The 11,592-nt window shown below is 35.4% G+C and overlaps 1 protein-coding gene across 1 annotated transcript in view; it reads left to right on the top strand.

Moving 5' to 3' along the window:
- Nucleotides 1-11,350, top strand: part of DPY19L2 (dpy-19-like 2 (C. elegans)) — a 139,239-nt gene extending 127,889 nt beyond the window's left edge. Inside the window, exons 15-18 of the mRNA XM_012638753.1 lie at nt 5,197-5,316; nt 6,608-6,782; nt 9,778-9,877; nt 11,221-11,350. Of these exons, the coding sequence (XP_012494207.1) occupies nt 5,197-5,316; nt 6,608-6,782; nt 9,778-9,877; nt 11,221-11,350 (525 nt within the window). The remainder of the gene's footprint in view (nt 1-5,196; nt 5,317-6,607; nt 6,783-9,777; nt 9,878-11,220) is intronic.
- The last annotated feature ends 242 nt before the right edge of the window (nt 11,351-11,592 follow it).

An 11,592-nucleotide genomic window follows, 5' to 3' on the forward strand; every position in this document is an offset into this window, starting at 1 on the left:
ATATATAGAAAAAATTAGCCGGGCATGGTGGCACATGCCTGTAGTCCCAGCTACTCAGGAGGCTGAAGCAAAAGGATCCCTTGAGCCAGGAGTTTGAGGTTGCTGTGAGCTAGGCTGATGCCACAGCACTCTAGCCCAGGGAACAGAGTGAGACTCTGTCTCAAAAAAGAAAAAAAAGAATTTAGGCTTTTAAGCATTCATTCTACTAGTACCTAATTTAAATGGCCTTTATGTAAATCAATCATAAAATGTAACATTACCCAATTTTACTTATTAGTACATATTCATGCTTTATATTTTAACATATAGTATCTAAAACCCACCTCTTTTTAGAAACAATATTCCTTAATTTTCTGTCTTTATTTCTCACATTATTTTGCTACTTTCTCATTGTCTTTCATTTCTTCATTTATTCTTATTTTGTACATTTTCTTTTTCTACCACTTCTGTGTACTTAACAGTTCAGTCTTTATTATATGCCTGCTATATATCAAGTCCTTACTTTAATGAATTTACAGTATAGTGGGGGAAGATTAAATAATGTACATAGATAATTATATGTACAATGGTAAAAGTAGATACAAAAGTAGTACAGAAGAAGAAGTGATTAAATCTATATGAAGGGGGTGGGGTAGTTGGGGAAACATTTTTGTAGAAATGACTTTAGAGGAGGAAGAGGTCAAAAGGAATACCGGGGTCAAAAGATATGCATGTGCAAAGAAGGCATAAGGTAATATGTTCGGTGCTGCAAGCAAATGTGTTGCTGATATACAAAAAAGGCAAACAGTAGCAGAAAATGAGACTGGAAAAGTGGGCAGGGTTCCGACTATAGAGGCTTTGTACACAAAGAATCTGGGCTTCATTCTGGACTTTATTGTTAAGCAGGAGATGGTAAGGTCGTATCTGAGTTTTTAGGTCTGTTGGCAGTAAAGCAGGTGTTTTTAAAAAAGGCAAACAGAAGTGAAGCTGACTAGCAGGAGGACAGTGGCAGCAAATATCTTAACAGAGTATGCAAAACTCCTGATGCACAGGCAGATTAGAAATTTAAATTTCTAGAAATAGATTGTATGGAAGGAAATGATAAATTTCAGTGCAGTGCTAATGTAGAGTCGTATATCCTTATCCCATTCCCTCTTTGGACTCACTTGATTAATCTCTCCCACATGGCTTTGGAGACAGGAACTGTTTTCTGTTTAGGGAGAAGCAGGTGTGAAAGGAGTAGTACCGAGGGTGCTGCTCACTGCGACTGTGGTGTGATGACCAAAGATGTACATCCCAGTGTGTTTCGGGATTAGGGGAGGATTCGCTAGGATAATTTTATCATCAGGGAGTGAGTGTTAGATTGCTTGCTTTCTGCCAGTACTCTGGGTCAGGGACAGTCTGCATCTCTCAACTCACTAAATAAACCCCTAGGATATCTCCCTACTCTTATGATATTGATTATTAAAACTCGTTAAAGGATTCTGTTGTAATTTTTCCTAATCTAAAATGTTTATTTTGTCAAATTAGTACCTTTTAACCAATTTTTTTTATGGGCTTAGAAATTTGTGAAGACATACCTAGTAATTCAAGAAGAGAAAGAAGGGAAGGAGAGTTAGGAACAATATTTACTGCCAGAATGCCATCGTGACTATAAGGAATTAGTGTGAAGATAGGCTGTGGAAAGATAATATTGAGCGTATTCTCTGCCCAACTATGCTTTTGACACACTCACATCTCATTTTGTCCGTAACAGTCAGTCCTGTATCAGCCTTCACTTTTTTTTCTAATCCCTACAGTTCATTATATCATTTGATCAGTTTATATTTGACCCTTTATATTTTAAGTCAGTTGAGTCTGTGTTTTCTATTACAAACAAGGTTTTTCTATGACTTAACAGAAGGGTTTTTTGTGACAAGCAGCTGTGAAGGTATCTCAATCAATATGGAAGTATTCTATTAAAGGAGTGAAATGATACCGAATTTAGAGGGAGAATTACTGTTTTTGAGAAACTGATTGAGTGATATGTGTTTGGAGGTATTTTCACTTCCGTGTTAACAGCCTAATTGACCATGTTGATCAATAGTTTATTTGGAGAGGAAGCATAATAGTGGTAAAGGCATAGACTCAGGAGCGAGACTGGACTCAGATCCTAGTTCTCCCACTTACTATGTGATCTTGGCTAAATTGCTTAATGTCGTTCGGGGAACAATAATAACAGTACCTGTCTCATATGGCTTCTAGGGATTAAATGAATTACATGTAGGGTACTTAGAATAATGCCTCATATAAGCTGAGCACTGTGTAAATGTTCCCCTGTGCAATTAGTGGGACTTCTGTACCAAGAGGTCAGGAGGCTCCAGCTAGTATTCTGCCTTCTGTTAACTGTGCCCATGAAGCGGAATCTCTTTAGCTTGTTCACGTGACATTTCTGAACTTTCATTGGAGGTAGTTTTTAAAGGATCAATCCTGCCATTTGGACTGCTCTTAGACATGTAATCCTCATTTTCTCTCCACTTGGTAGTTGCTACCTTACACTTTATCCTGTTGGGTTCACTTATTCCAAAGACTGATAGTGAACAGTTTCCTTCCTGCCTTGCTTCCAGCCTCTAAAAAATGTTGAGAAGATTTTCCTAATAATTTTTTACATGGAAAGAGGTACTAACAAGTTGACAGTAGTGTACTTATAGTAGTAGTACTAGATTTTTGGACTATACTGTCTGACTGTAGCCTCCTGTCCTCTACTTAGTTGCTAAAAAAAAATCTGTCTGATAGAACTGTACGGTATGTCAGGAGCCTGAGAGTAGAGGATGGTTAGGAGCATTTGGAAGAGAACAGAAAAACAAACATAAGTGATACCATTAGGAATAGCTGCTAGTCTGTCATCCAGCCACAAAAAAAACAAAAACAAACACACACACAGGAAAGATAAGGAAATGGTAGGGCTTATTCAAGTCCTCATATGAAAACAAAGCCCTTCTTCTAACTCTTAGATAACAGAAGAAAGTCAAAAAGAATTACTACTTTGGATTTAATTGTGATCGTGTGAAAACTTGTTGCTGAGGTAGAAGTGAATGGAATATGAGAGAAAATGACAGTGTCATTCTGTGGCACAAAATAGCCAAAGGAAGGAGTATTGGGAGAAATTAGATGTGTGGTTGCATTGATTAGACCATATCTATTATAGCCAATTTCTAGATGCCACATTTTAAGACAATCTGTACTATGTCCAGAGAAGGGAAACCAGAATTGGGATAATACAGAACTAATAAGCGAAGTCTTATGAATATTTATCCTAAAAATAGAAAGCTTTCTAAGGGGGAAGGTGGGAATAGTGCAGAGTCATAATTACAATATTTAAATAATAGAGAACTTTCATTCATAAATGGGTTTAGAATAATTTTACACACTTTTGTGGAAGTGACAGAAACATACTGGTTTAGTTTTAGGAAAGATTTTCTAAAATTTACAGCTATCCAGCATTATAGTACATATTCCTATGACATAACCCTGTTTAGGAAATAGTGAATATCCAGTTCATCAATTTATAGAAGAGATGCCTGTTTTGGATAGTGATAAAAGAAGGTGGCCCATGTAATTTCCCAGTCTGTGATTTAGTGGTTTTAAGCAGAAGGACCTATTTGAGTTTGAAATGTGATAGGTCTTTTTTGTTCCCTCTATGATATATCCCTGGTTTTGTTTGATGAGTCTGACTAAAGAAAAATGAAGGATTGATTTTGAAATAAATGTTCTCCATTCCAACATTGTGTCTAAGAATTATGGAAAAAAAGTAAGAAATTCTATTTTTAAACATCTTTATTTTAAAAATGAAATAAAACAGCTTTGGGTAGATTTTTTAACCATTCTGCTTTAAATATAATGTATTTCTGATTAAAATATGACATGTTTAAAAATTTTTTCAATCAGAAAAATTACCATTCAGAAATAAAACGTTAACTTTTTGGTATGTTTTCTTAACCTTTTCTGCCCCCTGCCAACCTCCTTGCATATATATATACCTAGATGTTTTTCACAGAATTAATATCATTCTGTATGTAGAGTTTTATACCCTCAGAACTTTTTCATGCCATTAAATAATATTCCAATATGTAATTGTTAGTGGCTATATACCAATGGATATGCAGTAATTTAGTTACTTATTCCTCTATTTTAGCCACTTAGAACGTTTCCCATTTTTGCTGTTAAAAATACAGTCCATGATCATCTTTGTAGAACATCTTTGTGTTTTGATTATTCTCTTAAGTAAATTCCTAGAATAGAAATTTAAGTCAAAATGATTGGCTCTTTTCTAGGCCCTTGATAAATATTTTTAAAGTATAGAAATTCATCAACTTATTATTTCAGTGTTTGTTTCATTGCATCTCTCTAACATTCAGTATTAATTTAATATTTTTCAGTTTGACAGATGAAAATACCTATCTTTAACACTTAATTTGTTTGAATATTAGCAAGTTAGAACATAAATATTTAGTTGCCATTTAATTTTTGTTGCATTATTTTCCCATATTCATTGTCCATTTTTCTAGTGAAAAGTTGAAGATATGTTATGAATATATTAGAAAATTTTTGTTTGAAATCTTTACTCAGTGTAACCCTACCTTGATCCTAATAGGGTATCCTACCAATTAATACAAATATGTATATAATTTCACTACTTTATGTTCTGCTGTGATTTCTGTTCACTGAATGACAGGTACCTTTGTGAAGCATTCATATGTTTCTGTCCCCAGGAATCACCTCTCACTTTGGGCAGGTCCTTGCTCAAATGTCACCTATCCCATGGGCCCCCCACCGTGATGGTTTCCCCACCTCCTTACACCACCTTCTACACTTTCTGGCTCCTTTCCCTGCTCCATTTTCTTCCCCATTGCACTTACTACTTTCTAATATTATATAAGGGTTTATTTATTTGCTATGTCTGTGGATTGTCTGTCTCTCCGTAATGAATGTACCAAAACATAAATCTCACAAGGGCAGAAATTGTTCTCTTTTGTATCCAAAGCACACAGACCGGTACCTAGAATATAGAACGCATTGAATAAACCTTGTTGAATGAATGAGTAAATGTTAATAGACTTATTACTAAGTTAGAAGATCCTTGTTCTAGTGAATATAATAGTTTTAATATATTTTATATTTGTTAATTTAAAAATGTATAAAGTAAAAATGTCATTTTGTTTTATTTGTGTTTTGTAGCTGGTTTTTCACACATTGCAGTTGTTAGCATTTACTGCCCTTGCCATTTTAATTATGAGGCTGAAGCTGTTTTTGACACCACATATGTGCATTATGGCTTCCTTGATGTGTTCTCGACGGGTAAGGAATTCATTCTTGTATAACTACACTGTGATAACTATAGCAGCTATGGTGTAGTTACCATGGCTTTGCTGAGTAATTCAAAACACAAGACACTAAGTGTTTTTAACATAACTATTAATAAAATGATTTAAAATGTTCATGATTCACTATAGAGTAGAAAAAGAAATTTCAATAGCTTTGAAAATCACTTCTAGATTTTAACAGATATTTCTGTGAGAAGTGATGAGGCTCACTTTCCCCTCTGTTAGCATCCTATCCACACACATAATCTTTTGGAGCTCGGATCTGTTGGAAGAGTCTCCTGCCTCCCCAGAACTACCCTCAATTGCTTATCCAAGACGGGAGTAGATACGGAGCGATTGCTGTAGTGTAGTCCTGTTTGGCTCAGAGAACCCCTAAAAAATTCTGGGATTCTATTACTCTATATAGCATACAAAATAGCTAGATAAATTAACTAGAATTTTGGGACTAAGGAACTTCTGGAAACACCTTATATAGTTTTGATTTCGAGTGTATTGTCTTAAAATATCATAACACCTGTTTTTCTGAGAGGAATATCCCTGACAATGCTAATAGGGTTCCCCTAGTTATTCAAGATTTCCATAAAAGGCAGCCAATGTTAAAAGATTTAGTTCTAGGACTGCAACCCCCAGGCCGCAGACCACCAGGAACCGGGCCTCACAGCAGGAGGCAAGCAAAGCCCCACCTGCACCCACAGCCGCTCCCCATCACTCCCATCACTGCTGGAGTGGCCCCTCCACACCTCCTGCGTCAGATCAGCCTGGCATCAGACCCACATATGTGTGTGAACCTCACTGCAAACTGCGCACGCGAGGGTTCCAAATTGCGCTCCCCTGGAGAATCCAAAGCCTGAGGTGGAGCCAAGACGGCGAGGTCCTCCAGGACCCATCCCGGGTCCCCCAGTCAGTGGAAAAGCTGTCTTCCACGAAACTGGTCCCCGATGTCAAAAAGGTTAAGGATCGCTGTTCTAGGATGTTTCACAATTGTGCATTCCTAATCTTAATCCCTGGTGATAAATCAGTATTAGAAGGGTCAGGTATTCCTTCCTTAATTCTTTTGAGCAGAGAGAAAGCTCCATTTTTACCTCGGTCCTGTAATTCCAACATGTTCATTGTTTTTAAACAATGGGTGATGGTAATTCTGTATATTTGTGTACTGATATCAAAGGATAATACACCTTAGTTTAAGTTGCAAGGTGACAATTTATTATACACTCTATAGCACTCTTCATATAAGAATTATAAATAAATAATTTCTTTCATTTCAGCTCTTTGGCTGGCTTTTTTGCAGAGTTCGTTTTGAGAATGTTATCTTTGGCATTCTAACAGTGATGTCAGTACAAGGTTGTGCCAACCTCCATAATCAATGGAGCATAATAGGGGAATTTAATAATTTGCCTCAGGAAGAACTTATACAATGGATCAGACAGAATACCAGACCAGGTATGTAGCTATTTAGTTATATGTGTAGTTAGTTTTACACACACACATTCACATACATATTTGTATATAATTATATAGTTATCACTTCACATATATGTGTCTGTGGTTATGTATGTGTGTATATGATTTACAAATACAGTCATTCATACTCTCACAGATTTTGAGCATGCCCGTTGCAATGACCATCAATGAAACCCTTTCAAAAGGCAATTTTGTGTCCCCTGTAAACCTCTCCTAGATAACTGTCAAAAAATTTAATTAACACCAAGGAATTAATGATTTTCTACAAGTTATGTGCTATAACTCTCAGAGAGCGTTATTGTATTTTAACTGTAACAACAACAAATCAAAGAAATCTTTAAGAGCAAAATGTCACACCTTTTGGCAGGCCCCTGGAGAAGATACTTTTGATTGTGCGGACTTACCCAGCACCCTTTCTATCACTTTAGTCAGGGCTATCTCTTCTGACTCTGTAAAACCAGCCATGAGCAGAAGAGTTAAAAATCTTAGATATTAATCTTAGATATCTATTTTCTTTACTAAATCATCTCAGAGGGATGAGTACACATCCTACTTTGAAATACTCCAAAATATTATTTTTAGCATACCTTCTTTTCTTGCTGTCTTTATTCAGAACTACCTCAAGGAAATAGATATTTCATTTTTAAATACCTTTTCAGAGAATAAGTATATTCTACAATATTTTCTATAACTAAATCTATAACCTTGTCTGAGACTATTTTTGATATGTGGTGACTTTATCTTGCACAAATTATTCACTGTGGTTTATATAAATTTTCCTGTGACTCCTTGAGTTGGTTTCCTTTTATCTCTTATTTGATAGTCACCATTTTACTAATTAACCATCATTAAGGCAAATCTTTATAAGCTTCAACTCAAATATTTCGTCTGTGGTTTCAAAGTGTATGGGTGACAGTGCCTCATTAAATTGGCAAACCATTTTAATTTTGGCAAACCAAAATTAATTCCCAACTGACTTTACCTGTAGGAGCTCAAGATAGGCATTCCCTTTCTTTTCTCTTGCCCCTCCCCAGTTACAGTTGTTTTCCTCAAGCTTTTAAAGATAACCTACTCTTTTAATCTTTTCTTGTGTCTTTCTTTGTTCTAGTGTTTTTCTTGGGTTCCTGGCATACAAAGCCAATATTTAGCAACTTACCCTTCTGAGATAAACCCACAAATCCCTATCTCATTTTTAGCTGCCTCTTCTTTGATCTTCTTTTCAATCTGTTTTATTCTTTTTTTTTAATTCCTCTTAGTATGAGTTCTCTCATGGTTACCACATATTTATTAAAAGCAGCATAAAGTTTTAAGGTATGAGTTGGACTAGTGCTTACATTCAGGTCCACCATGTAAGGTTTTATAGTTTGTGCGCTACACAAAGGTAATCAGTTGAGAGGACAGATGGGAGCTGAAATCCAGCCTGTGGTCCATTTATCAAGCCCTGTACTAGAGGGGCTCTGTCAAGTCAGAGGGGCTGCCTTTTTTCTAATCCATACAGTAGTCTAAATGGAAACTTTAGTACACTGATAGGAAAACATCTTATTTCCTATTCCCTGTTGTGGTCATTTACCTCACTGCCAAAAGAAAAGAAGGTGGGGGTGTTTGTCCCTCTCTCTCTGCCATAGATGGTATCTTCTCAGTGGTTCCAGCTCTTGCTGGATAGGCATTCCTAGATTCTTCTGGATGACCCTGACCCTGGGTTTTTGGGTCCCTCTTGCCCAGGATTTTTGAAGCTTCGCACTGTTGACACAGGGAGCTCTCCTGTGCATTGCAAGATATCCCTGGCGTCTACCTACCAAATGCCAATAGCATCTCCTCACCCCATGCACCAGTGTGACAATCAAAAATGCCTCCAGAAGCTACAGTGTCCCCTGGGGAGTAAACTCACCCCTGGTTGAGAGCTTCTTCTCTAGCCTAACAGCTGTCATCATTAATTATTGAATCTTGCAATAATAAATACATGTTCCTTCTTCAGTTAACTTACAAATATTCAAATTTAAGGCTTATAAAGAGATTTTCATTCAAATTTATGTTTAGAATGTTTAGTTATATTTGAAAGTAAATATTCAGTTATTTACAGCAGATCTGAATCACATGTTTTTATTACTGATTTTTGTGCTGATTAAAAATGATAATAACATTCACAATTATATAATCATTTATTATACAAAAGTGCCAGGAAGTAAGCATTTGGTCTTTTGGCCTTTTAAGAGATGAAACTAAAGCCAGATAGTCAATTTTGGTGTAGCTCTAGTCAGGACCAAATTTATACATGCTATTATTCCAAAAAGTACTACTAGCAAGCATAAAATGATTTGATGGAATGTATAAATAGTATAAAGTCAAATGGAAACTAAGAGAACTTAATTATGAATATTTAAAGATGAAATGAGGGAAGAAAACAATGCTTTTGTCTGGCACCTCCACAGGACTACAGTTCATAATCTGCAAAAATCATTTGAAAGATGTACTATGAGGCTTACCCTTTATAGCAGTCTCTCAGTTCTAGCATTTTAAATTACTGGGACAAGATATGAAATTTTACATTCTTTATAGCCCTGTGTGTCTCTCTGCAGTCCTGGCCCTTAGCATAATACTCTTTCCTGGCAGGAAGCTGTAGTAAGGTGGCTAAGAAACTTCCTAACTGTGTAGTCTTGGGCAAGTCACTTAACTGCACCGTCTCTGCAGTCTCATCCTTATCTACAAAACAAGAACAGAGAACATACATCTTAGAGTTGTTGTGCAAATTAAGTTGTTTAATCCTTGTAAAAAATAATGAGCACAGTTTCTAGCACCAAGATAACATTTAACAGAAGTTAGCTCTTATTATAGTAGACAATGAATGTAGACAATGATGTCAATGGTTATTTAAATATGCTTCATCTTTCTTAATCTGGGTTCAAATATTATAAATAAGTTTAACTTTTGGTTTTCTCAAAAACATTTTATTAAGGAGTATAATTGTGTTTTTTAGATGCTGTTTTCGCAGGTGCCATGCCTACAATGGCCAGTGTCAAGCTGTCTACACTTCATCCCATTGTGAATCACCCACATTATGAGGATGCAGACTTGAGGTTGGCGACCGATTGAATATTCAACCAGACTCACTTGCTGCTTATTACTGATTCTTAGGAACTGGGAAGAATCTAGACACATACACACAAACACACACACACCACACACACATTCTCATTTGCATATTCGTGCTGAAAGTTAAAAAAAAAAAATTACAATTACCATCCAGAAATGACAATATGTACCTGTTGCCTCTGAATCAGGCTTAACAAACTTCTGAAAACTGAAAAAAGCAAAAGCCAGTTTTTCTTAAAGTGAAAAACATGTCACATATTTATGGCTTGTGCGTGTGTGTGTATGTATTTCAGTAAAACTCCTAAGTAGTAGTGGGAGGCGGTAGGATGTATTTGATTTGCAGCCATAGTTTGGCAACCCCTGCTCTAGACCACAAGCCCCTCTCTGGTTTAAGAAACCATTTCTAGATTTTATTGGTGGCCAAAGAGTCTACCCTTTTTTAACAGGTAGAAAAAGTACATGAGATTTTATATATTACATGCTTTTATGAAAATTTAGGGTATTTTGCTAGTTGATTATGAGAACTCTAGCTAGTTTCCATTGAGGTCTAAAATTTTGTTTACCTTAAATTGAAGCTTATAAAAAATTATTTTGATCATTGTAGTAATTGTAAGGATAATCTTTTCCTTTTAATGGACTTTTGGCCTATTATTGGAGGTAATTTTTTTATTTATTTTAAGTTTTATGTCTGGCTCTTGTAATTGGGCATCCCATATGCTTGAAATCCTAAGTAATGTCTAATGCATAAGTGGTGGTTTGTTCAGGATTTCATGAGAACTCCCACTTAGAGCCAAATTATCTGTTGTACCATGATTTGGTGAGCCTCCCTACTTCTCAAGACTCTGTTAAGGTGCTTTTTCTACCTATTCGGATACCATAGATGCCTGTCGTCAAAATGTTCTACTTGATACATTCAGCTTCAACTCATGTGTTTCTTAGAGCTTCTGTGGATGAAATTATCTATTGAAATCTATGTTTTGACTACATTCAGTCTCTATCAGAATATATTCCATAATAATTTTATGAATTATATGATGAAAACTTTATATCTTTATATGTTGCTATTCTACTACCCAGTACAACTCTAGACTAGTTTATACACTAACAAGCAATATTGCAAAATTAAAATGGCTCTAAGCTTTAGCACATTCAAAATATAAGTAGGAATGTGGAGCTGCTATCCCAAAATAATTTATGCTGTTTTGGGTCATATATATCAATGTTCCTTATAGTGAGTATTGAGATTTTAATTTGCTAGTAAGATTTCTTTAGTCTATTTTATTATAATTTATTTAAAAATCTTTTAACCTGTTGTTTAAATTTAAAGGGCCCGGACAAAAATAGTTTATTCTGCATATAGTCGAAAATCCCCAAAAGAAGTAAGAGATAAATTGTTGGAGTTACATGTGCATTATTATGTTTTAGAAGAGGCATGGTGTGTTGTAAGAACTAAGTGAGTATTAATCCTATGCTGTATGATACGGTATATTTTTAAGCAATAGATGTTTCACTTTATTACTGTAGTTCTGATTCTTTAAGAATATTTTTATTTTAAATAAATTCCATTAAAATGTTATCCTGGCATTTTAGTTAAAATTATTTCATCTAGAGAAGTAAAATTATACTATCTTTTAGGTAGAACCTAATTCCAAAAAAATTATAGTATATTTTAGTAGCCTGAGTTTTTAATTCAATATCT

This window comes from Propithecus coquereli, unplaced genomic scaffold (genome assembly GCF_000956105.1).
Source record: "Propithecus coquereli isolate 6110/MARCELLA unplaced genomic scaffold, Pcoq_1.0 Scaffold134, whole genome shotgun sequence".
NCBI classification, from domain to species: Eukaryota; Metazoa; Chordata; class Mammalia; order Primates; family Indriidae; genus Propithecus; species Propithecus coquereli.